This window comes from Camelina sativa, chromosome 20 (genome assembly GCF_030686135.1).
Source record: "Camelina sativa cultivar CO46 ecotype springtype chromosome 20, ASM3068613v1".
NCBI classification, from domain to species: Eukaryota; Viridiplantae; Streptophyta; class Magnoliopsida; order Brassicales; family Brassicaceae; genus Camelina; species Camelina sativa.
This window is the reverse complement of record NC_141899.1, coordinates 12,344,434-12,366,731: the sequence shown is the minus strand read 5'-3', so window position 1 is coordinate 12,366,731 and position 22,298 is coordinate 12,344,434. Positions and strand designations below refer to the sequence as shown.

General features: G+C 32.6%; 2 protein-coding genes, 2 long non-coding RNA genes and 1 pseudogene across 8 annotated transcripts in view; 3 read left to right on the top strand and 2 right to left on the bottom strand.

The window, feature by feature from the left end:
* Window positions 1-16,307, bottom strand: part of LOC147918769 (uncharacterized) — a 38,731-nt pseudogene extending 22,424 nt beyond the window's left edge. Inside the window, exons 1-3 of the transcript XR_015592249.1 lie at window positions 15,992-16,307; window positions 9,774-9,791; window positions 3,056-3,073 (exon numbers count right to left, since the gene is read on the bottom strand). The product of XR_015592249.1 is annotated as an uncharacterized LOC147918769 (transcript). The remainder of the gene's footprint in view (window positions 1-3,055; window positions 3,074-9,773; window positions 9,792-15,991) is intronic.
* LOC104770632 (uncharacterized) lies at window positions 7,911-9,566 on the top strand. 3 transcript variants are annotated; one of them, XR_002037015.2, is made up of 3 exons: window positions 7,926-8,946; window positions 9,065-9,130; window positions 9,220-9,566. It is a non-coding gene; the product is annotated as an uncharacterized LOC104770632 (long non-coding RNA). The 3 variants fall into 3 exon arrangements; XR_015592607.1 differs by having other exon boundaries at window positions 9,065-9,135; XR_015592606.1 differs by having other exon boundaries at window positions 7,911-8,946; window positions 9,065-9,566.
* LOC109131381 (uncharacterized) lies at window positions 14,697-15,095 on the top strand. Its single transcript, XM_019242278.2, has 2 exons — window positions 14,697-14,806; window positions 14,933-15,095. Exons 1-2 carry the CDS (start codon window positions 14,724-14,726, stop codon window positions 15,057-15,059), a joined length of 210 nt encoding a protein of 69 aa, XP_019097823.1. The 5' UTR covers window positions 14,697-14,723; the 3' UTR covers window positions 15,060-15,095.
* Window positions 16,308-17,256: 949 nt separating the features above from the next.
* On the top strand, window positions 17,257-18,906 carry LOC104770631 (uncharacterized). Of its 2 annotated transcripts, none has more exons than XR_764590.3 (3): window positions 17,257-17,362; window positions 18,189-18,294; window positions 18,429-18,906. It is a non-coding gene; the product is annotated as an uncharacterized LOC104770631 (long non-coding RNA). The 2 variants fall into 2 exon arrangements; XR_002036924.2 differs by having other exon boundaries at window positions 17,309-17,444.
* Window positions 18,907-19,048: 142 nt separating this feature from the next.
* Window positions 19,049-19,738, bottom strand: LOC104770630 (histone H2B.10). The gene has a single exon (XM_010495084.3). It carries the CDS (start codon window positions 19,664-19,666, stop codon window positions 19,226-19,228), a length of 441 nt encoding a protein of 146 aa, XP_010493386.1. The 5' UTR covers window positions 19,667-19,738; the 3' UTR covers window positions 19,049-19,225.
* Window positions 19,739-22,298: the final 2,560 nt, after the last annotated feature.

The window sequence follows — 22,298 nt, the reverse complement described above, 5'->3', positions numbered from 1 at the left end:
AGTTTCTCTTAATCTTCTCAAGTCAAGCTTCACGTTCTGTCCTTGTAGATCCGATCCTTTATCGTTGAGACTACCCGGATCTCGGATTATGTAATCTTGTATATCCAATAATGTACTTCATCAATCCTAGCTTCTTTGCTGATATTCCGAGACGTTGCCGACTTCGGGTTGAGAAGGACTGGTTTCAAAAAGATTGGAAAGTCGTCTCGGAGGTTGTGAACAGGCTTATGGCTCTCAATCGTTGGGAAGAAGTTGAAAAACTTTATTGGAGAGTAATTAACTTTGCTTTGCTCACAGTGTTGAAAAAGTTTGATCATTAGAGATGATCTGGATGAAGACGGTTTTCGGTATCAAGAATAGGAAGATTTGTTCGAATCTTTGGTGATGAGGTTGAGTTCTTGAACTGTGTCCATCACACTAGTCTCCCATTTTCTGGTGTAAGGTTTGATCTTTCTTTGTATTTATCGTTATAATCTTCACAATCCCCAAGCTCATGCATGCTAGCTCTTTTTGGGTTTAAGATTTCACACTTTGGCTATAAGTGCTGTAAACATGGTTTCACGTTTCTGAAAGCTCACACTGCACATTCTTTATAGTACAATTCTTCGTTTTCATACTTTTAACATTTATATATGTGCCAAGAGACAAGCTTAAAGAGAAGGTCATATGGTGAGATGGCTACTGAATAGAGAGATATGTTAGGCTTTCAAAGAGTTTGGTGATGGTGAGTGCACACATTAATTAAATAGACGAAAAACATAATTCTCGTATTATATATTATATAGCTCGTATTCATTTGTTAAAAATGTCCCTTTTGATATACCCTTTTTCAAAAATACCCTATTTTCTGGCTATTTTTATTTTTGCCCTCTTTTAATTTTTAATGACTATTTTACCCATAGATGAAAATTATTTTATTCAATAAAAAGAAAAACAAAATTTTCCCGCCAAAAAATTTCCGACATATTTTCCCGCCAAAAAATTTTCCCGCCAAAAATTTTTTTGTCAAAAAAATTTTGATAAAAAATTTCGACAAAAAAATTTTCCCGCCAAAAAAAATTTACAAAGTTTTTAAAAGGTTTTATAAGGTTTCTACCTTATAAACACCTTGTAAAGGCTTTTACAAGATTTTTTAAAGAGTTTTAAAAGGTTTTTTAAACAACTTGTAAACGCTTTTACAAGATTTTTAAAAGGTTTTTAAAAGGTTTTCAAATGGTTTTTAAAAAGATTTTTAAAAAGTTTTTAAACACCTTGTAAACGCTTTTACAATGTTTTTAAAAACCTTGTAAAAGTTTTTATAAGATTTTTAAAAGGGTTTTAAAAGGTTTTTAAACACCTTGTAAATGCTTTTAAAAGCGTTTACAAGGTGTTTAAAAACCTTTTAAAAGCATTTACAAGCTTTTTAAAAGTATTTACAAGGTTTTTAAAAGCGTTTACAATGTGTTTAAAAACCTTGTAAACGCTTTTAAAAGTTCTTTTAAAAGCGTTTACAATGTTTTTAAAAGGTATAAATTTCAATATTTTTGGCGGGAAAACTTTTCGATTTTGGCGGGAAAATTTTTTTTTTGGCGGGAAAATATTTTCGATTTTGATGACTGTACATTCTTGCTGTCACTCAAAAAAGGGTAATTTGGTCATTTTGTATATAAAGAGGGGTAGTTTTAAAAATGGTCAACATGAAAGGGTATTTTTAAAAAGGGGTATGGAAAAATGGGCATTTTTGAGAATGCCCCTTCTAGAAAAACAAAATGTTAATATTTTTTTATTATCGACAGTTAAAAAAAATAATTGATTCGATCCTACTATATTAATTGAGAAGTACAAATATAAAACTAACCTTAAAATGTGTAAAAAATTACATTCAATTGCCATTAGAAAAAAATAATTAAGTTTAATTAACTAATTTAAATAAATATAATTAATTAAAAATAAAAAACACTTACGGATCAAATATTAAAAAATCTAAAAAATAATTTTCTCTCTCTAATAAATTATGGACGAAATTACTAATTATTTTTATTTTAAAAAAAATATATAAACCAATCAGAATTTTAAAAACTAAGAATTTATATCCAAGTATACAATACAATTATTTTTAATAACTAAATTCGAAGATTTTGTTAAGTTTTCAAATTATGATTCTCCTATCATCTTTATTTTATTTTATTCACAAATTGTTTGGAATTTTCATATAATACTTATAATTTAATATGCATATTTTTTCTGCATATGTTGTGATTTGATTTTTTTTTAAACGAAGATATATTATTCATTGTATGAAATGTGTGTTTTAATTTCCACATTGGCAGGTTGCTAAAACTAAATTTATATAAATAATAAATTAATAATTTTTATTTACTCACAATTATAATATTAAAATTACTATTTTATATTTCACATAATAATGATGCAAATATAACAACAAACAATATAAAACTATAATAATACATCAAAAATAAAATACTATAATATTCTAAAATAATTAGTATTCAAATAGACTAATAGATTTACATAACAATTTTAAATAAATATTATCTCAAACAAAATAACTTTAAAAAACAATAATTTTAATTATTATATTAATTTTTTTTTAAAATGTTGACCCGTGCTTTAAGCACGGGATATATCCTAGTTGTTGATTAAAAACCCAGTAAAAGAATCTCCTTTATAATAAAACGGAAGTACACAACATTGTTTTGTAGACTATATAATTTTAATAAGTTGATTACAAATAGGTTATAGATTAATTGATTACAAGTTAAATATGGGTGCAATCTTCATTTATTTTCGGAAGATTTTATTACTAGAACACGTTGTTTCCAAAAATCTTAAAGAAAATATTCTATTACCATATTAATTTCATTTATTAAATTATTCATCAAATAAAATTATTTGATATATAACTTAACATATTAATTTGTTAATTATCATTATAATTCACCTCTCATTTTTATATATGAGTCTATTTTGTGAAACAAATAAATTATCATATTATTTATTATTATTAAAAAATAGTTTTATTTTTGGATATACCATAAGTTGAATTTTTAAAAACAAATATAAACTGTTCAATCTATAAAATATTCAAGCTTTAGTAATATTATTCTTTAAAAATAATATCTATTGAATTAAAAAATTTACTGAGTAACGGGTCAAAATTTGAATATTGAAAATAAATTTCATATTTTTTTGTTGAATTTTATAATTTTATAATTTTTGAGTAACGAATAATTTGCATTCAATTTTATTGTGGGGTAAAATGACGAGTGTAAAAGTTTTATGACTTGGAGCGAATCAAACCTAACTCCAAGCCCAATTTAGCTAATAGGCGTATACTATTGAGCCCGTAAGTATAGATTAGAAGAGATTGATTAATGATGATATATCGTGCATAATTAATGATGATATATAGAAGGAAATCGAATTTGTGTCGAAACAAAATTGCATTCACCAATTGATGTCTCGAACTTGATTAGAGAGTTCCCAGCGGGATTATACAATCTTTTTTTAAGGTAACAGATTGGAATAAGGGGACAATACAAAATCGAATATGTTATGTTCAAGAAAACCGATTTGTGCAAGATCGGTTCGATAATAATAAAATTTAGAAAATATTAAATTGATTACAGTTTCTGAAAAAAAAAACAGATATATGCCGACATTCTCTCTATTTAAACATTAAATGCTCACCATTTTATTTTATTTTTAAAAGTATTAAAGTATAGAACACTTCGTTCTCCTCCACCGCAATCACAAAACCCTCCTCCACCGGAACCAAAACCCTCCTCCACTGGGACCAAAACCCTCCTCCACCGACGATAATGAACCAAAACGCTAATCAACCCGACCAAAACCCTCCTCTTCCACCCGTAATATGGTTCAAAGAGACCCATCAAAGACGACAACCCGGTCGTATCATGTTGTAATCCCTCAACAAGCTTGTCCAACACCATAACGCTCGGATAGCTGCCATTCGCACATCTCCTCCTGCTCTGAACTGCGAACCGTTCACCATTCTTAGACCAGCGAAAAAACCCTACAATTTTTTTTTTTGAATTACTTTTTTTTGTAAGCTTGACTGATTGGTGGGCTAAATATAAAGTATTGTATTTTAAATAATAATTTTTAATTTATTTAATTTTTAAATTCTTAATTAATTAACTTTTGTCTAATTAATTTATAATTTTGTTTACAATTCTTTTTCTTCTTCTTACACTTTTATAAAGTTTATAACTTAATTACATTAAATTTGTTATTAGATAGATGATAGAATATAAAATTCTAGATTTGTTTTGTTCTCTAGAATTAAACAGTGGTATATGCCTATATGGTATGTTATTTTATATTTTTATGTGTACTTAATCTTTTTTTTGAATATTAAGAATGTGTTATAGTATGTGTAATATTTTGTAGTTCATATACTAAATATTTTATAAGTTAATTTTCCAAACTATTATTACAAATCTATAGTATATATGTGATCAACTAATAGTTTTAATGTTGGTTCTATAGTCTAAACCCGCCATGCTAGGCGGGTCAGGCAACATGTTCAAATATTTATAATCCGCAAAAATTCATAATATGAAATCCGTGAAAATAAAAATTAGTTTTAAATACGTTGAGATCAAAAATCTCAGCCACATATCCTCTTTTAAGATCGAAAATCAATTAGTTTATTGATTAGGCTGATTGTTTAGAAAATTTGTGTATAGAGAAAATATTGTTTTGTAAAATGAAAATTTTAATATTAATTAAATTAATTATAAACTTAATACTTAATGTTAAAGAGAATGGTTCCAATTGTTTTGGAAATTTATTTAGGATGGAAAATCTTGTTTTCAAAAATAGAAACTTAATTTTAATTAATTAAATGAAAAAAAAATAATTAATGTCAATGACATGCTTGTAAATAAGTATGAACTTCAGGATTTATTTCATAAATGTCTCCAAAAATGTATATATAGATAGGAGAGGAGATGTTTACAGTATGTTGTTAGGTTTTAACTAAAAAAATTAAAAACTAATATTTTGTAAAAATTTAAGAAACATTTGTGTAAACAATTAATATATATATTTACAAATTAATAATTATTATATAGAATATCTTCTAAAATATAATTGACCCACAAATAGATAACCTAATCAAAGATAACTTAAAATGCCAAATCTTGGTTGTTGTAATTTAACTTTTAAATTTATGAGCTTAACGAATTCAGAAAATAATTTTAATCCAATATAGCTAATGTTGTAATTTAAAATTTAAAATTATGATATTAACAAATCTAGAAAACAATTTTAATCCAAAATAGCTAATTATAATAACAGCTTTGGTATTTATAAATGAAAGTAATCTTTATGAAAATATGCAATTATTTTTTGTGTGAATTTAACTATTTCCTATTAATATTAGAGAATATAACTTTTTATTATTTTTTTATTATAAAAAATCAGAATTAAGACATTTTAGAAAAATTAATTGAATGTTATATGTTAATTGAAAATAACTAAGTTAATTATTATGTTTCCAAAACTATTTAGTCTTTTATTATAGTTATGTATAACTTAATTACTATAGTGAAAATATTTTCCTTTTTTGAAAGTATAATAATTATGTGTCCAAAATTACAACTTAATTAAATTAGGATCCGATTTTTATGGAAAATTGTGTTTAATATTTGATTTGTAACAGTAATTAATATCAGTTCCGATTTTGGAAAATCGGTTAGTCATTTTAATATTTTAGTTTAAAATTTATAAATTAAATTTAAATACCAATGACAGTCTTGTAAAAAGGTGGCAAGTTCAGGATTTATTTGCTAAATGTACTTGAAAAATGTATATATATATATACATAAATCAGAAGAAATGAGTAACTGTTCTTAGCCTTGGCCTGCGGTTTTTGTCTCAGAGCAGTAGGAGATGGGTTGATGCGTTCTGTTTGTTATATTTGTTGACTAGTGCAGAGATAGATGGATGAAGCTCACCTTTTGGAATAAGACTACCTGGAACCAAAACCAGAACAAGAAGGGAAAACAAGGTTTCTTCAATTTCCGCTGGTAGTTTGCTTTATAGGCTGAGGTTTATATGGATTCCTTAATAACTGTCATGATCAGTTTATATGCATAAGTTGAAGAAGGATGGTTACAGGTGTTCGGGGGCCACCCTTGTCAATGTTCATTGTTTTTTAGCTACACGCATTTACGTATTTATACCAGGGGCTTAGAAGAAATGCAAAATCTCTCAAGGGAAAGAGTACCTTGCATCTCTAGGTAGGTGCGTAACTGCGTATGTATCTATACTAGTATTTTTGCAGCAGTTTTTGCTTAAAAATAGTTTTTGGAAAGTTTTTATATTTAATGCATTGACTTTAATATTAGTTACCAAAACTTCAAAATTAATTATAGGTAAGATTTTAAAAAAATAAGGAGATCTTTCTACATCATTCAAACATAAATATATGATTCTCTTTCATTTTTATTTGAATTTATATTTAAATTATCATGAATTATTCTATAATACATTTAGTTAATAAAAATTGTGATTTTTTCCGCATATGACGTAATACAAAATTTTAAAAACAGACATATATTACTCAATAAATGAATAAAAAATACGGGTACAATATCCCACATCGTCTAAAAAAATTATGCAGTGGTTTAGAGTCATATTATAAAAGAGACCAAAATGATTCTGAATACAAATGAGTAGAAAGCTTGATTTATCAGGCATTCAAACTTTAAAAACTTTTGTTTGGTTTATTCTGGTTCTTTATTTTAAAGATTTTTAAAAGTTTAAATATGAAAAATATTTAAAACTTTTAAAAATTTAAATATGATAAATATTATACCGTAGATACACAAGATATACTAAAAATTAAGATGATATAGTGTGAGTTAAATATCTCAGGACGGGGTTATATAGCGGGACGGGTTTTATCGATATTTATATAAATTAAAAAATATCATTAATTTGGTATTACACGGGTAAAACAACATTTCATTATTTTGTTAACACTATCAATATCAGAGAATAAACATATCTAATTAATTTGATTAAATAAATATTCTATAAAAAATAAATTATATTACGGTATTATATGGTTTATTTAACAATTATTCTATAATTATAATATATTTAACCAACTAATACAACTTATAATTTAAATATTTTAGTTATAAATAATTTTTTTCCACGGTGTACCGCGGGTCTTGATCTAGTTTCTCTTAATTTCTAAGAACCATTTATAGCTGATACTCTTTAGATATCCCTATGGTAATTAGTTAGGAAAATTCTTTAGTTACACATTGTGGATCATCACAGTTTGATTAATTGACGCATGTACCCACGTGACTCTTATTTCAAACGAGATCCTCTGTTTCCAACAGCAGCTTCCTTTAAGCAGATCTGTGAGCAATCCTAGGCCTCTCTTTCAGGCGCTATGGACTTAAAAGCCTCGAGGGTTGTAGGGCACAAGGGAATCTTGAATCAATTCCCGGTCCCGCCGCTCCTGTTTGTAATGGGGCCGCTTTGTGCCTCCAGCCGTTTTCTTCAATAATAGTGTTGACTTTGTCTCCTAATGCCACAATCTACAGAAATGCCACGACACTCATAAGTCATGAGCACTAAAACCGGTGTGTGAGTGGGGCGATTTTCAGTTGCACTATGCAACTTTTTTATTATGTAGAATTGATTATCTACTTTTTGAAGTGAATGTGATTTTGGAATCCCTTTCACTTATGCTTGCGTTATTCAAATCGTTAAATTTGTAAATTATTTCAAAGCTAGATCAAGCAAGAAAAGAAGAGACAAAAGTCTGCAAATTTTATTGATGATACAGACGTTCTCTCAATCCTTACGAACTAATTCTAATAAAATGTTTGACTTAGAATCAATACAATAAAAACACAATGTGTTGCTTTCCTTTCCTTGCTTGACACATCAGCTTCTGTATTGAAGTAGGTGTTGACACCTACCTCAGTAAAAATCAACTACCTATCAAATTATAACATTAATACAGTTCATCTCAATTTAGTCATACGTGTCGTGTACTAAAGAAAATTGAAGCAAACCGTGTTTTGTCTTTCTGCTTTTTCGTCGTCGTTTTTCTATTTTTCAATTTGTTCTTCTTCTCCGTCGCCGATTTGCTTTCGTCTAACCCAACTGCTGCGAGAGAGAGATACACTATCCCCACAAGCAAACCCCCTTCTCCATCATCATCATCATCTTCTCTAAGGTCAGCTTCCCCATTTGATTTCTCTTCTTCGATTTCGTTATGATTTACTGTTTCACCATCTCTTTGATTTTCGGATCCGTTTTTCTCTAATTCCCCCCCCACCACCCTAGGGTTCTTCTTCTCTGCTCTCTCAATTAAAACTTGTGTCCAATCAAATTAAGAGAATTAATACAGCTGGAGCATTCTGTTTTCTTTTTTTTTTTTGCTTTTGTTTTTGTTTATCTTTGGTGAATACGACTGTTTTCTTTTCGAGAATGTTTGATTCGGTCGTCGTGGTTCTTTTGTTTTCAATTCGATCGTCGTGGTTCTAGGGTGTGGAGTAAAGGTTATAGATTTATTGGTTGTTATTGTATTTTTAGGGTTCTAACGAGTTAGCTAAATTAGTATGAAGAAACCCTTTCTGCTAATTGAAATTCCCTAACCTTTTTGTATGAATGATTGCGTTTAGATACTTTTATAATGATTTGCTTATCTGATGCAATATGAACCATTTGGATATCAAAACATTCTCGTGGAATGATTATGGTATTTAATAAGGATGCTTGTGGATACTTAAGGTCTCTTTGTTAGAAGGTATAACCTATAGCGGAAGACAAGTCTGTTTTGTTCCTTTTTGTTTTTGTTTAAGGGTTTCAGGTATTACTTGGAGATGCTGGGGCTGGAAAATCAAGTCTTGTGCTGTGTTTGTTAAAGATCAGTTTGTTGAATTCCAGGTTGGTGGTGGCATTTTTTTCTCTTTTGCTCTTTGCTGTAGATTTTTATATTTATTTCTGTTGTTAAATCTTGACTTTTCTTTCATACTCTTTGTGTTATGTTACATGAATCGTGCAGCTTTTTTCTCTCAAACACTGGCTGTAAACGATGCCACTGTGAAGTTTGAGATTTGGGATACAGCTGGTCAGGCACGATACCGTAGCATGGCTCCAATTAATTATTGTCTACAGGGGTGTATCTACTGCAATTAATTATTGTCTTTGACATTACAGATCAAGTACGAAACTCACAGTCCCATGCTTTAGTCCTAAATAAGTAAATGGATTTGCTGATCAACGGTGGACTTCAATGTTTTAAGGCTTGGAGAAGAAAAGCTTAGGTTTGCTTAACTCTTGTTTTCTATTGTCACAAGCCTCATTTAAGAGGGCGAAGAAATGGGTCCAGGAACTGCAGGCACAAGGTATTGAATGGCTGAACTTGGTTTTCCGAGAAAAATATCTGGACAAGAACAGAATGTGGTTTGATTTCATAATAACTCAATTTTATCTTATGCTTCTAATTTGATTTATAATTCGATTTCAACGCATAATTATATTTTGCCTATTTCTCCGATTCTCAATGCCTGTTTTAAACTTCAATCATCTTCCGTCTCTTCACCGTGGTGTTTTGTCCAATTGCTTCTCAAACAATGGCATTCAAGCATGACTCTTACAAGCCCTTTGGTGGATTTGTGTTGTTGTTGTTTTGAACTTTAGGAATTTAAAAGTTGAAAGTTTTTTTATTTAAGCCAAAACCTGTCAATTCGTCTATGGTTTTTGTAATGAACTCTGAGTCTAAATCTCGGCTTTGAGGGTATTGTAGTAGAAGATGGTTTTTGAGATATTCAACAATCTCCAGTACAGAGACACATGTATTCCCAACAATAAAAAAGTCTAATAATAATTTAACCATTAAATTTTACCAATACTAATCAAAATATAAGGTGAAGATAACCAAGAAACAGAAGAAAATTAAGTCGGAAAAAAATAATAACATCTCAGCTTTTCCAAAATACTATTTTTGATTTAAAATATCATTTCATGATTTACGGTCAAGGTATGTAAAAAAAACAGTTCTTTTAAATTCAAGTACGTATTTTATGTTACATACACAATGCGACTTAGTTATTTTACCAATAATAATAACCACAACATATAGAAGTCATAAAATTTGTAATTATTTAATTTAATATCATCAGCCAAGATTGATTAAAATAAAACAACTAACAAAAATAATGGTGCTCCCTCCCATGCATCGTAATAGAAGAAAAAAAACAAAATTGATCTTAGGTTACAATTTCATTATCAATGAATAATAACAAAATCCTAAAAACAAAAATATTATCAATGAATATTGTCAAAGAAACTATACAAACACCATACAAAAATTATATTCAAAATAATTAAAATAATTCTAAACAAAAAACAATTCTGCGGTATAGCGTGGGTATTATCCTAGTAAATTTAATAACATCCAAAACCCTGATCAAAATATGTTTGTAGACAAAAGTCAAACGTACGACGTTAATTTATAGGGCTCTATATAGGCCTTAAATAATAACCCTCGCAGTTTCGCTCGATCCGACTACATAAGATATGGTGAGAGGTAGGGTTCAGATAAAGAAGAGGCGATCAGATTCGACGAGGAAGATGAGAGTGCCCTGCAATTTCTGCGAGTTCTCCAGCAGAAGCAGGTAGGGTTTTGCTGTTTAATTAATCTGAAAATGGAAACCATCGCGAAATCTGAATATCTCTAGTTTATTGATTAGCTAGTTACTTACTAAGCCTCTGCAAGGAAGTGGCATCGTCACTTGCAAATTTTAAATCCCAAGTTTGATAGAGTCTTACAGTTAGATCACTGAGGGTTTTATATATATATATATTGGCACTTTATGTATCTAAACTAAAGAAAGATTTGTTTTTGGTAGGATAAAGAAAGATTTGTTGATCCAAAAGCTTTACATATATGTTGTCGTAAAATGACTAAAACTAATACGAGATCAAACTTATCTCTTACGAGTCAACTTCGACAGAGATTAGTATTATAAAAAAAAAAAAAGAGAGCTTGATGTGGTCTTAGCATAGTAGGTCACGCAATTATACAATGATAATGTCGTAAATGTGATTTATGAATTAAGCAGTTGGTGATATACTTGCATCATCATGATAATCCCATGTTGTGATCACGTCGTTCTCCAACTAGCTAGCTAGTTATTGATTTATTATTTTTCTGTGGAATCAGTTTAAATAATCATAATCATTTATATATCTGATCACTTTGGTGCGGATTAATTAGTGGAGATGTGTATATCATATGATGCGATGACTTAAACGACGGCCCGATATAAATAATATACTAGTTTTGGATAAAGGATAATGTGAGGTGATTCAACTTTCCCTTTCATTGGGACGATTTTCCCTTTCATTGGGACGATAATGTGAGGTGTTTTTTTGAAATAAAAACGAGTGAAAACGAGGAGGAAAGATGGCTGTATTGAGTGGATGTGGAAATAAGAAGAGAATATTTAAGGGTGAACCCAATAATGATGTTGACGTAAAGATGGCTGTATGGTCAGTGCTGAGCATGTGAGTAAACCAAGTGTCGAGGATTGCAACTCTAAAATCTCTGAAATATGGCCCCATGGACCTCCACAACAAGCTTAGCATTGCTTCCATGTGCTTCATAACAATTAAAGACGACATAATTTAGTCGACAGCTTCAAAATAATGTTACAATAGTAATTGAGGGGGTGGACAATTACATACCGGTGTTTGGACCCAATTTTGGGGTGAGTACAATTCTTGAAAGAATGTACGCTTCATGCTGTGGCCATCAATCACATACTCTCTGTATTGCAAAGAAAGAGGTTTAAAATGATAGTAATCACTTGTGATAAAAGGTGATTATGATTGAAAAGGAGAATGCTGCTTTGATCAATCATTTAGCCAATAGTCTAAATGGCCTTAAAAAAAGATTTGACCTTTTTCCAGAAGATACGGATGTGGCTCAGTGGCTCTGGCTCTGAACAAAGTCTACAGGAACAAGACAATGGTGGTATATATGCACCTCACTCTGTCCTCTTGTTGCGAAACAATTCATTCATCAGATGAATTTCTATCTATTTATTGTCTTATCTTCTCTTTCATCAGCTACTTAAAGAAGTGGAGAGGTTACGGTTTTTTTATCAAGTAATGCCCTCTCGTTCGTTTACTTTTTTTTTGCCTACTTTCTTTGTTCTACTGATTCGTTTTTTGTGCTGGCGGTTTCTCAAATTCTTCTCAACCATTTTCTTACAAAAATTATCCAATTAACCAAGGGTTTAGCGGTGAAAATTCCACAAAGACAACCTTTGACGGTTTGCCAAGAGCGCACCCAACCATCACAGGCAAGTTGATGATGTAAAACTTGTTTGGATTTGGGAAAAACAATTCTAATTTTTCGTTGTGGTGTACTGGTGATTTTCATTTTAAGTTGTTTACGTTCCCTTTGATTACCAACTTGTTCCACACGGCTGACACTTGTTTCATTGAAGATTTCCTCGCCCGATATTGCATGGGTTGTGCACACTGGGTTTTTGCAATCAAGCCAATCATCAAGTGTGTTTGCAAGGTCACCATTGTTTTTCTTGGTGAAACTCTGATAACCGACATGCAGGGCCGGCCCATAGGGCAATCAACTCAAGCAAAGGATTAGGGCATCAAAAAAATTAAGGCATTTTTTTGTAAAATTATTATAGAGTTTTTATATATATCTAAAGATTTTTACAAAAATGTGGACTTTAATATAAGTGCAAATCATAGTTTTTGAGGTTAATTGTTAGTTTTAGTTTTGATTTTTTCTATTTTGAGGTTAATAGTTTGCTTTGTTAAACTATTAGATAAATCTTTTCATCAAAACTAATGCTTTGGCTTTGGTTTGTGTTAATAAATTTTCAAAACACTAAACATAAAGTCTTATATACCATTAGTTATAATTTTTTGGTAATATATAAAAAAGCATATTTTTTAGTTCGGCATAGGGCACTAATAATTGTCGGACCGGCACTGACATGTGGCTTGAATACTTGAGGTGTAATTTGATTTCTCTCTTCCTTTTATTATTATCCATAGGCACTGTTATATGCAGTCCTGAGCTTAGCTTTCATGTATTCACAGGGTGTTATATCAGACAAAAGTGAAGGAGAGAATAAGACTCTGTTGTCTGGTTATGTTGATATACGTTGATTGTGTGGTAGCAAAGCAACTGTGGTTCCAAAAGCCATTCCTCATGTCAACCCACTAAAAGATACTATCTTATTTTAAAAAATAAAAACCCCAGTTATATACCATCATTAGAAGGAATAATTTTAATTAAGATTCTAAAAGTTCTTATATTATAAAAAGTACACAATATATTGTTAAAGAAATATAAGAGTCTCAAAATTAAATACTACCATTGGACTTGCCCTTAGTAAGTCAGCCCTGAACCCAAGAGAAAGAGAGAAATAGAGAGATTCTAATCTAATCAGAAAGAAAGGGGAAAAAAGATTGGCTTCAAGAAGAAAACCCATACAAACTTGGGAAAGCAAACAATGAAAAGCGGAGAGAGGTTGCGAAGACTTGGTTTGGGCTCACCTCACTGACGTTTGTTTTGTTTGCGCTTCCTTTCTTTTTGCTAATTTTTTTTAATCTATGAATTGAAAAATCAATTTGTTATTATTTATCTCAAAAATCCAAGTATGCCAAATATGATGACAAAGGTGGGCGCTAAAAACAATCCATTGTGTAGCACTATATTCATGTGCCATTACCCGGAGTCATTTGATCGGTTTCTTTTATTTTTTAGTTTGTATTATTATTTATTAATCCAAAGTTCAAACAGACAAATACGAAAAGTGAGTGTTTTTTTTATGACATAACAATTTTTTAGGGGGAAAATATCATTAAAATCTAGGAGTTAGCATTTTCGTTGATTTATTTTATTTGTTGAAAAAAAATCTTCATTTTTTTCTTGATTTCTATTTAAATCATGAAGTCTTGTTGACTTTGCCGTTTGAATCACAATGTTAACTGGCCAGACAAAGATATTAAACGGAGTTAATTAGGCGTTAGCAAGATCTGTTAGTTGGTAAAACGAGGTCGTTTTACCAACTAACAGATGGTAAAACGAGGTCGTTTTTTTCTTTAATTACATCCCCAAATCGAACCTGATTCTCATTTCCTCACAAAATCCTCTTTAAACGACGTCGTTTTCTTCTTTAAACAGGGTTTGTTTATAGTAGAAACTGTAGGTTTTGGGGAATGATACTGGATTCAGGGCTTTTCGTGGATTAGTATATTATAGGATTCACTAATTGTGACTTTTTTGGCGAACCACCTGTGAAATCGAATTAGAATTACTTATTGGAAATATATGATTCTTACTTGTGTTTCTTGAATTCATCATAACTGAGAACTGATTTGATTTGGTTTATCTCGAGTGGTGTTTGGAACTCTCATGTTGCAAAGCTTGTCCTGGCTGTTAAGAAAAAACACAAGTTGACTCTAATGATGTTTTGTTTCATGTAAATCTATTATGAAGAGCTTGTTGTTGTTTGTTGACACATAGATTTTGCATTTGTTATAGTTTTGTTTTGAGCATTTGAGTTCATTGTATTGTATCTCTCTCCCTGTCTATCTTTCTCATAGTCGTCTGAGACTGATTCCAGTTTTGTTCTCTTCTTTAGTTTGGATTTCAGAGTCAAAACGAGACCATTGCAATGGCACCATCACGTAACATCATTGTAGCCACTGGTCTGGTTGTTTTCGCGTCTGCAGGGTTAGCGTTCCCCTTTTACATGGTGTAAGAACCAACCCTCTTTTGTTCTCTCTCTCTCTCTCAATTGTTAGTTAGATCTTCTCCGATCATTTTGTGATATGATTATTCTCTTTTTTCCTCTCTCTCTCTCTCCTTTTTTGGTAGCTGCAGATCATCGAAAAAACCAGTAATTGATCCAACAAAACCATTACCTCCTCAAGCAACTTTTAGAGGACCTTACATTAACACAGGTTCACGCGATGTTGGTCCTGACCATCGAACTTATCCAAAGAAATGATCAGATCAATTCAAAAGCACGAGTTTTCAATGTGAGCGGTATTACATTCATATCTTTTTCCTAGACAATATCGTTTTTAAGTTTGTGCTCTACTCCATGTAATTTCATTACGCTTCATGTAACTTATCAGAAGATAGTTTTCCCAACCTAAACATTGAATGTAACTGAAGAAACGGCTTTCATAAACTTGATTTTGTATTAATAACGATACCTTAATTTATTACAGCCAATTTTGTTTTAGATATTTTAAGATTCTAAAGATCATTCTGATAGGTGTGAATACAAGATTCAATGATTCTCACGTTGTTCTACCAGCCAATCCGGGTCTTCCTTGCGCTTCAGGTTAATATCCATACAATGAGTCCCTGATTATATGCACTAGCTCCATCTTAACAGAGAAGAATGTAAAATTATCTATCAAAAATAATCTATGCATTATATAAATTTTATATGTTATATTCTTATATAGTATTAAAATAATTAAAATTAACTAAACAAAATTAATACAAAGAAATCCACAAAATGTTTTTGGAAAACCAACATATTTTTTAGTATACTTTTCTATCTTCATATAGTTTTCTGTCTGTTTTAATTTCATAAATATTAGTTTTATCTCATATCAAACTAATTTTAATCACATACTAAAATTCTCATTAGGTAATCAGAAATTCATTCGTATAAGCTCATTTTTAAGTTTTTTTGTGTGTTCACTTCTGATAAGTTACATGAAGCATAACGAAATGGAAGTTTAGAATTTAGAAAGTAATGAAAATTAGTATAGTTTTATTTATGTTTTGCTTATGTTTTAAGCATATTTTACTTTCTAAATTTTAAACTTAAAAATGAGCAAAACATAAGTAAAACTATACTAATTTTCTTATGAAGTAATCAAAATTTCATTTTTATAAGCTTATTGACTTAAAAATAAAGACTCCGCTCCAAGATAAGCTAGGATAGGTGCATTGCATTTTCCACCTTCCCAAACACTTGGAATTGATCGCATAACTTTGACGAAACTTCATATTACTTCCAGGAGGGTAGGTAAAGTGGTCAAGGGTTTGTTCAAAGAAAAACATTTCGATACCCAAGTCTGCCAAGTTGTTACCAATTTCTCTGTGAGTCCCTCATATGTGTACCTTAGTGTTTTTGGATAAACACTAAGTTCAGCTTCTCTAGAGTAAGGGGGATATTTGAGAAGATCACCATAAGGAGGAGGACAGTAGATGGGAGTGACATTGGGTTACGCATGGTTTGTTTGAAGAAGAAACTAGATTCGATAGAGAGAGGGGGAGAAATCAAATGTTTGATGTTTGTGTGTATGTGAATTAGTGAATATACGTTGATGTTATACTTATTGTATATTTATATCTCCAATTTTTGTTGCACGTACACCTTTTGGAATTAATAATAATGATATAAATATTTATTTTTGTTTTTAACGGCGGTCAGACATCTACCTTTTTCATTACCAAAACTAGGATATGTAATATTCTCGTCACTAGTTAACATTTTCGTGTAAGTGATGATACATTCATGCATATCAATTGCTGAATTTTCACTTGAAGTATGTGATGGACGCGGAGAGAATCATGGATGTAAGTATATAATCATTATATATGTGTTTTTCAAGATTTAACTCTATAATCTTTTATTTTAAGAAGTTGTATATTTTTATCATAACTATTAGTTGATAAAATTTTATTTAAGATGAAAATTTTATTTTTAAAATTATTTTATCAGAAAGTTATATTTACTTATTATAATCATTTGTTTGATATTCTTACTTAGGACCACTCATCATAATATTTGTTTATGCATGTATGAATATGAATAACTGTTATGATGATTGTTACTCTTTACAATAATTTTTCATAAAAAAACTTATACTTATAATACATATAAAAAAATTTTACAAAGTTGCTTTGATTCATTATGACTTTTCATTTAATAATTTTTAACCTAGAGTTAAGTCTTTTTGCCATATTATTTTTTTATTACTAGTTTTTATTTTGATGGTTGTATTTTTTAAATTTACAGTTATATATGTTTAATTTTTGTGAAGTTTTAGCCTTTTTCTGTTGAGATAAATTTAATTTTATTATTTGACATGAATTTTCAAATTAGTTATTATTTTTCGAGGATTAATTATGAAGGCCCATTTAAGTTGTATATAGGCCCAATATAAATTTCCCAGCTCGTCACGTCCAAATTCCTCGTCGGAACTTTTCATACGCATCCGGGACTCGGTGCCCAAATTCCCAAATGTTTCACTGAGTCGACTCGGCCTCCTCCTCATATCGCAAGTGAGAGATACTCTTCTTCTTCTTCTGTATCCGCTTGCTTGCGTTCGTGGTTATGAATTTGAAAATTTTGCGTTCATTTTCGGTATTTGTGACTGATTTTGTTCGAATTGATTGGTTGAAATTATAATTCCCTATCTGAAATTTTGTGGGTTTAGGGATCTCAGATCTTCTCTTCACTTTGATTCTGAACATCTCCACGGAGTAGTTTGAATTCGAATCGGTTTGTTTTATAGTAGAAATGTAGGTTCGGATTGGTTTATTGTTTCATCGTGGAATTGTAATGGCTTTGTCGATGATAGTGGATTTTCGTGTATTAGGAAATCGAAATAGAATTACTCATTGGAGGTTTCTCTCGGAAATATCTGATTTGTGTGTCTTTAATTCATCATATCTGAGAACTGATTAATCCAGTTTATCTCGAGTGGTGTTTGGAACTCTCATGTTGCAAAAGCTTGTCCTGGCTGTGTAGAAAAATAAAAATAAAACGAGTAGTGTCAGTCTCATGATATTTCATGTAAATCGAGTATGATGAGCTTGTTATTGGTTTATCTCGAGTGGTGTTTGGAACTCTCATGTTGCAAAGCTTGTCCTGGCTGTGAAGAAATGAACAAGTAGTGTCTCATGATGTTTGTTTCATGTAAATCGATTACAAAGAGCTTGTTGTTGTTGTTGTTGTTGTTGTTGTTGTGTAGATGTTGTTTGTTAACACATGGATTTTGCATATGTAATAGTTTTGTTTGAGCATTTGTATTGTATCTTTCTCATAGTCGTCTGAGACTGATTCCAGTTGTGTTTCTGGTTTTTCTCTTTCTTGGTTGGATTTCAGAGTCAAAACGAGATCATTACAAAATGGCGCCATCACGTAACATCATTGTAGCCACCGGTCTGGTTGCTTTCGCATCTGCAGGGTTAGCGTTCCCCTTTTACATGGCGTAAGAACCAACCCTCTTTTGCTCTCTCTCTCTCTCTCTCTCAACTGTTAGTTAGATTTTCTTCTCTGATCTTTTTGTGATATGATTATTCTTCTCTCTCTCTCTCTCTCTCTCACCTCTTTTGGTTGCTGCAGATCATCGAAAAAACCAGTAATTGATCCAACAAAACCATTATCTCCTCAAGCAACTTTTAGAGGACCTTACATCAACACTGGTTCACGCGATGTTGGTCCTGACCATCGAACGTATCCAAAGAAATGATCAGATCAATTCAAAAGCACGAGTTTTCAATGTGAGCGGTATGGTATACATTCATATATCTTTTTCCTAGACAATATCTTTTTCAAGTTTGTACTCCCACTCCATGTAATTTCGTTATGCTTCATGTAACTTATCAGAAAGATAGTTTTCCCAACCTAAACATTGAATGTAACTGAAGAAACGGCTTTCATAAACTTGATTTTTGTATTGTCAAAAAAAAGTTCTGAGATATGTAATATCGAAATGACATAACTGGTGCGGACTCAAAAGTAACCCTTCATTACAGTTTTGTTATACCGGTAAGTTAGTGTTCAAAGTATACGAATTCGGTTCAAATACAACAAAAAGAAATAGACTCAATTTGAAACCTTTTGATTTTGTTTATGTTCCATGGATTTGCTAAGAAACTTTTCAAGCACAGCACCTTCTCAAAACTAAACTGCTGTTGTCAAAGTTTTGGATACTTATGAACTTAACGAATCACAAAGATTGGTTTTTACGAATTGAAACCGAGTAATATAACATTGGAAAGCTAATTAGAATTTCATAACAGTGCCACAATGAGAAACCCTAATTCCCAAATTACTTACCCAAACCAAAAGCATTAAAACCCATATTTCACATTCAGATAAAACTAGTACTTCCTCCTCACATTACAGAACCACAAAATCTAAGAACTGGTAAACTTGGTAACAGCCTTAGTCCCTTCAGAAACAGCATGTTTCGCCAACTCTCCAGGCAACACAAGTCTCACCGCCGTCTGAATCTCCCGAGAAGTAATCGTCGGCTTCTTGTTGTACCTCGCAAGCTTTGAAGACTCACCAGCAAGCTTCTCGAAGATATCGTTGATGAAACTGTTCATGATCCCCATGGCTTTGCTCGAGATCCCGATATCTGGGTGGACTTGTTTCAGCACCTTGAAGATGTAGATCTTGTATGTCTCCACGTTCTTCTTAGATCTCTTCTTCATCTTCTTGTCCCCGGCGACGGCTGGCTCCTTGGGGAGTTTCTTGCCGGCTTTTGGTTTCTTCTCTCCCGCCGCCGCGGTTTCGGTCACCGGAGCTTTCTCCGCCGGTTTCTTCTCTGCTGGTTTCTTATCTGCCTTGGCCATTTTTGAAATTAGAGCTTTTCAAGATTTTGATTTTTGAGGTTTTGGTTTTGGTTTTGATTTGATTCTTCAATCGTTGAGTCTTTGTTTGTTTTATATAGGAGAATACAAAAGAGATCTGATTGGTTGACGTACTTTAACGCGGATCAGTGACGTGGCGATGAGAGTGCTGTTAGATGTTGAGTTTTGATGAATGGATGGTTAGGATCTATTTTTATTTTAGTGCGCGAGTTTTGTAAAATTATAGTTATCCGCCATAAAGTTTAGTGAGGCGGCAATGTTTAAGAGGGAAAAAGTTTTTGCCTTTTGGCATGGATCGCTGACGTGGCTAACTTTGATCCGTCTAACATAGTATTCGGCTACGATTACATTGGCTAATAAGACTATTTTTTGGCTATTTTTTTTCATAACGCCGTGTCCAAACCACACAGTGATCTGACTAGCCCACTAGGCCTAAGCTCGCAACCAGAGATTTTTAAGCCTTCACTTAAGGGTCCCTGAAACTGGTGGTCTACGGCGCCAGAGCAAGTCCGCATGTTTTTTTGGCTATTTACGTATTTAACATTATGAAATTGAAGATTGTAGTGCATAAAATTTTTCAAATCACCAGCTTTTTAGTTATTTTGATAGATATATACATGATGATTTTTTGATAAATGAATGAATGCATAATTTGGCTTGGTTTAGTACTTAAACTCATGATACTTCTGTTTTTTATACACCATCAACTTATTGCTGATATATATATTTGAAAAAAATATAATAATAATAACCTTAAATAATGTTGCATTTAGGCATCTCCAATAACTCTCTTCATTTTCAAGGGAGAAAATCCTCAAAATGAAGATTTAAAGGTTGTTTGCTCCAACAATCAATCTTCAAAAAAATTCTTAAAAAGTAATTAATTTGCAATATTGATGTGACCCGGAGACGCGGTCGCGGTACGGCTGCGGTACGGTCGCGGCTTGAGCTCTCGGCCAACTTTCAAACGGTAGAACTTCCCTCGAGGTTCTAGGATTCGGATCTAGGTAAGAATCAAACAAGGGAAACAGAGTTTGAGGGAATTCAAGCGAGCCGTTTGGGAGATACGTCGAGAAGCCACGAACGGATCGATCGGGTGGTACGGGTGTGGAACGAACGAACGAACGGTTGCGGCGGAAATGATGGTGGAGACGAGTTGAGATGATTCGGTGGAGAATTCAAGGACTTGTGAAAGAGGACTCGAGGTTGTGAAGGGGAAAGATGGAAGCAAAGTGAGGGGAAGTACGAATGGATCGAGAAACGACACAAGAGGTTTGGCTCTCCTCTTGATACGGTCTCTAACAAGGTTGAACCCGGTTCGAGGCTTGTTAGGATTTTCTCAAGGTTCAATCCCGGATTGAAGAAAGAGAAGAGTGAGACAAGTTTCAAGAATCTCTCTTGAAGAAAAGTTTTAATTTCATACAAGTCTAAGGAGGAACAAAGCTAAGAGAGAGTTTAAATACATTAGGTCAAGTGAGGGCTTAGGGACACGCGGACTCTTAATGGTCCGCACAATCGTCCTTAGACGTGTTTCCCTTGTAAATGGAACACGTCGCCTCTATTGACTTTCAACGCTAAGCTCTCAACGTTCAAAAGCTAAAGGATCAAAGGAGAATATTCTCAATGTTTCAAATTTAAACCAAAAACTAAGAGGGAAGAGAGATAACCGCCTTGGTCTTGCGCGTGAAGCAACTTAACCTTTAGGCGTTTTGCGTTTAGCTCCATGCCTCGTTAAAACCTTCTCCGGTAAAACCATTAGGACAAACCCGGAGTAAGGAAAAAGAGTACACTTCCTTGCTTAACGACTTGATCGTCTTTACTCTTGGGTAAGAGTGAAGACTAAGCGGACTGAGCCTTCGGAGTCTTCAAGGGATGGCTAGCGTTGGACGAAAGATCGGACAAATAGGTTGAGCCGCTGCTTGGCCGTCTTTGCTGAGCTCTTGGAACGTGTGGTGGCTCCGAGAAGGATTGTTGGAACCTTGGCCGCGTCTGAAAAGGTTGTCTTGGTCGCGTCCGATGCGTCTTGGTCAGGCGTCTCGGTCGCGTCCGGCGTGTCTTGATCTTCTTGGCCGAGGTCGCGTCCTGCGATCACATCATTCCCTCCCCCTTGAAAAGGTTTTGTCCCCAAAACATCTTCGTTTTCGCCTACATCAAATGGAACGAGGTCAGTGACATTGAAAGAGGTAGACGTACCAAACTCACCTGGAAGCTCGAGTCGGTAGGCGTTAGCGTTGATCTTCTCGATGACTCGGAATGGGCAATATCCTCGCGGGCTGAGCTTGTCCTTGCGTTTTTGCTGGAACCTCTCCGGCCTTAAGTGCAACCAGACCCAATCGTCAGGCTTGAACAGCATCGGTTTACGTCCTCGATTGAGAAAGCGTGCGTACTGCTAGTTCCTTCGCTCTATATTGGCTCGAGCCTCCTCGTGTAGTGCCTTAACCATTTCTGCTCTTGCGGCCCCGTCTTGATTCTCGGCTTCATTTGGGGGTATAGGGAGGAGATCCAGCGGCGTTAATGGCTTGAATCCGTATGCGACCTCGAACGGTGACTTCTTTGTGGACGAATGCACCGCTTGGTTGTACGCGAACTCGATGATCAGAATGCACTCGAGCCA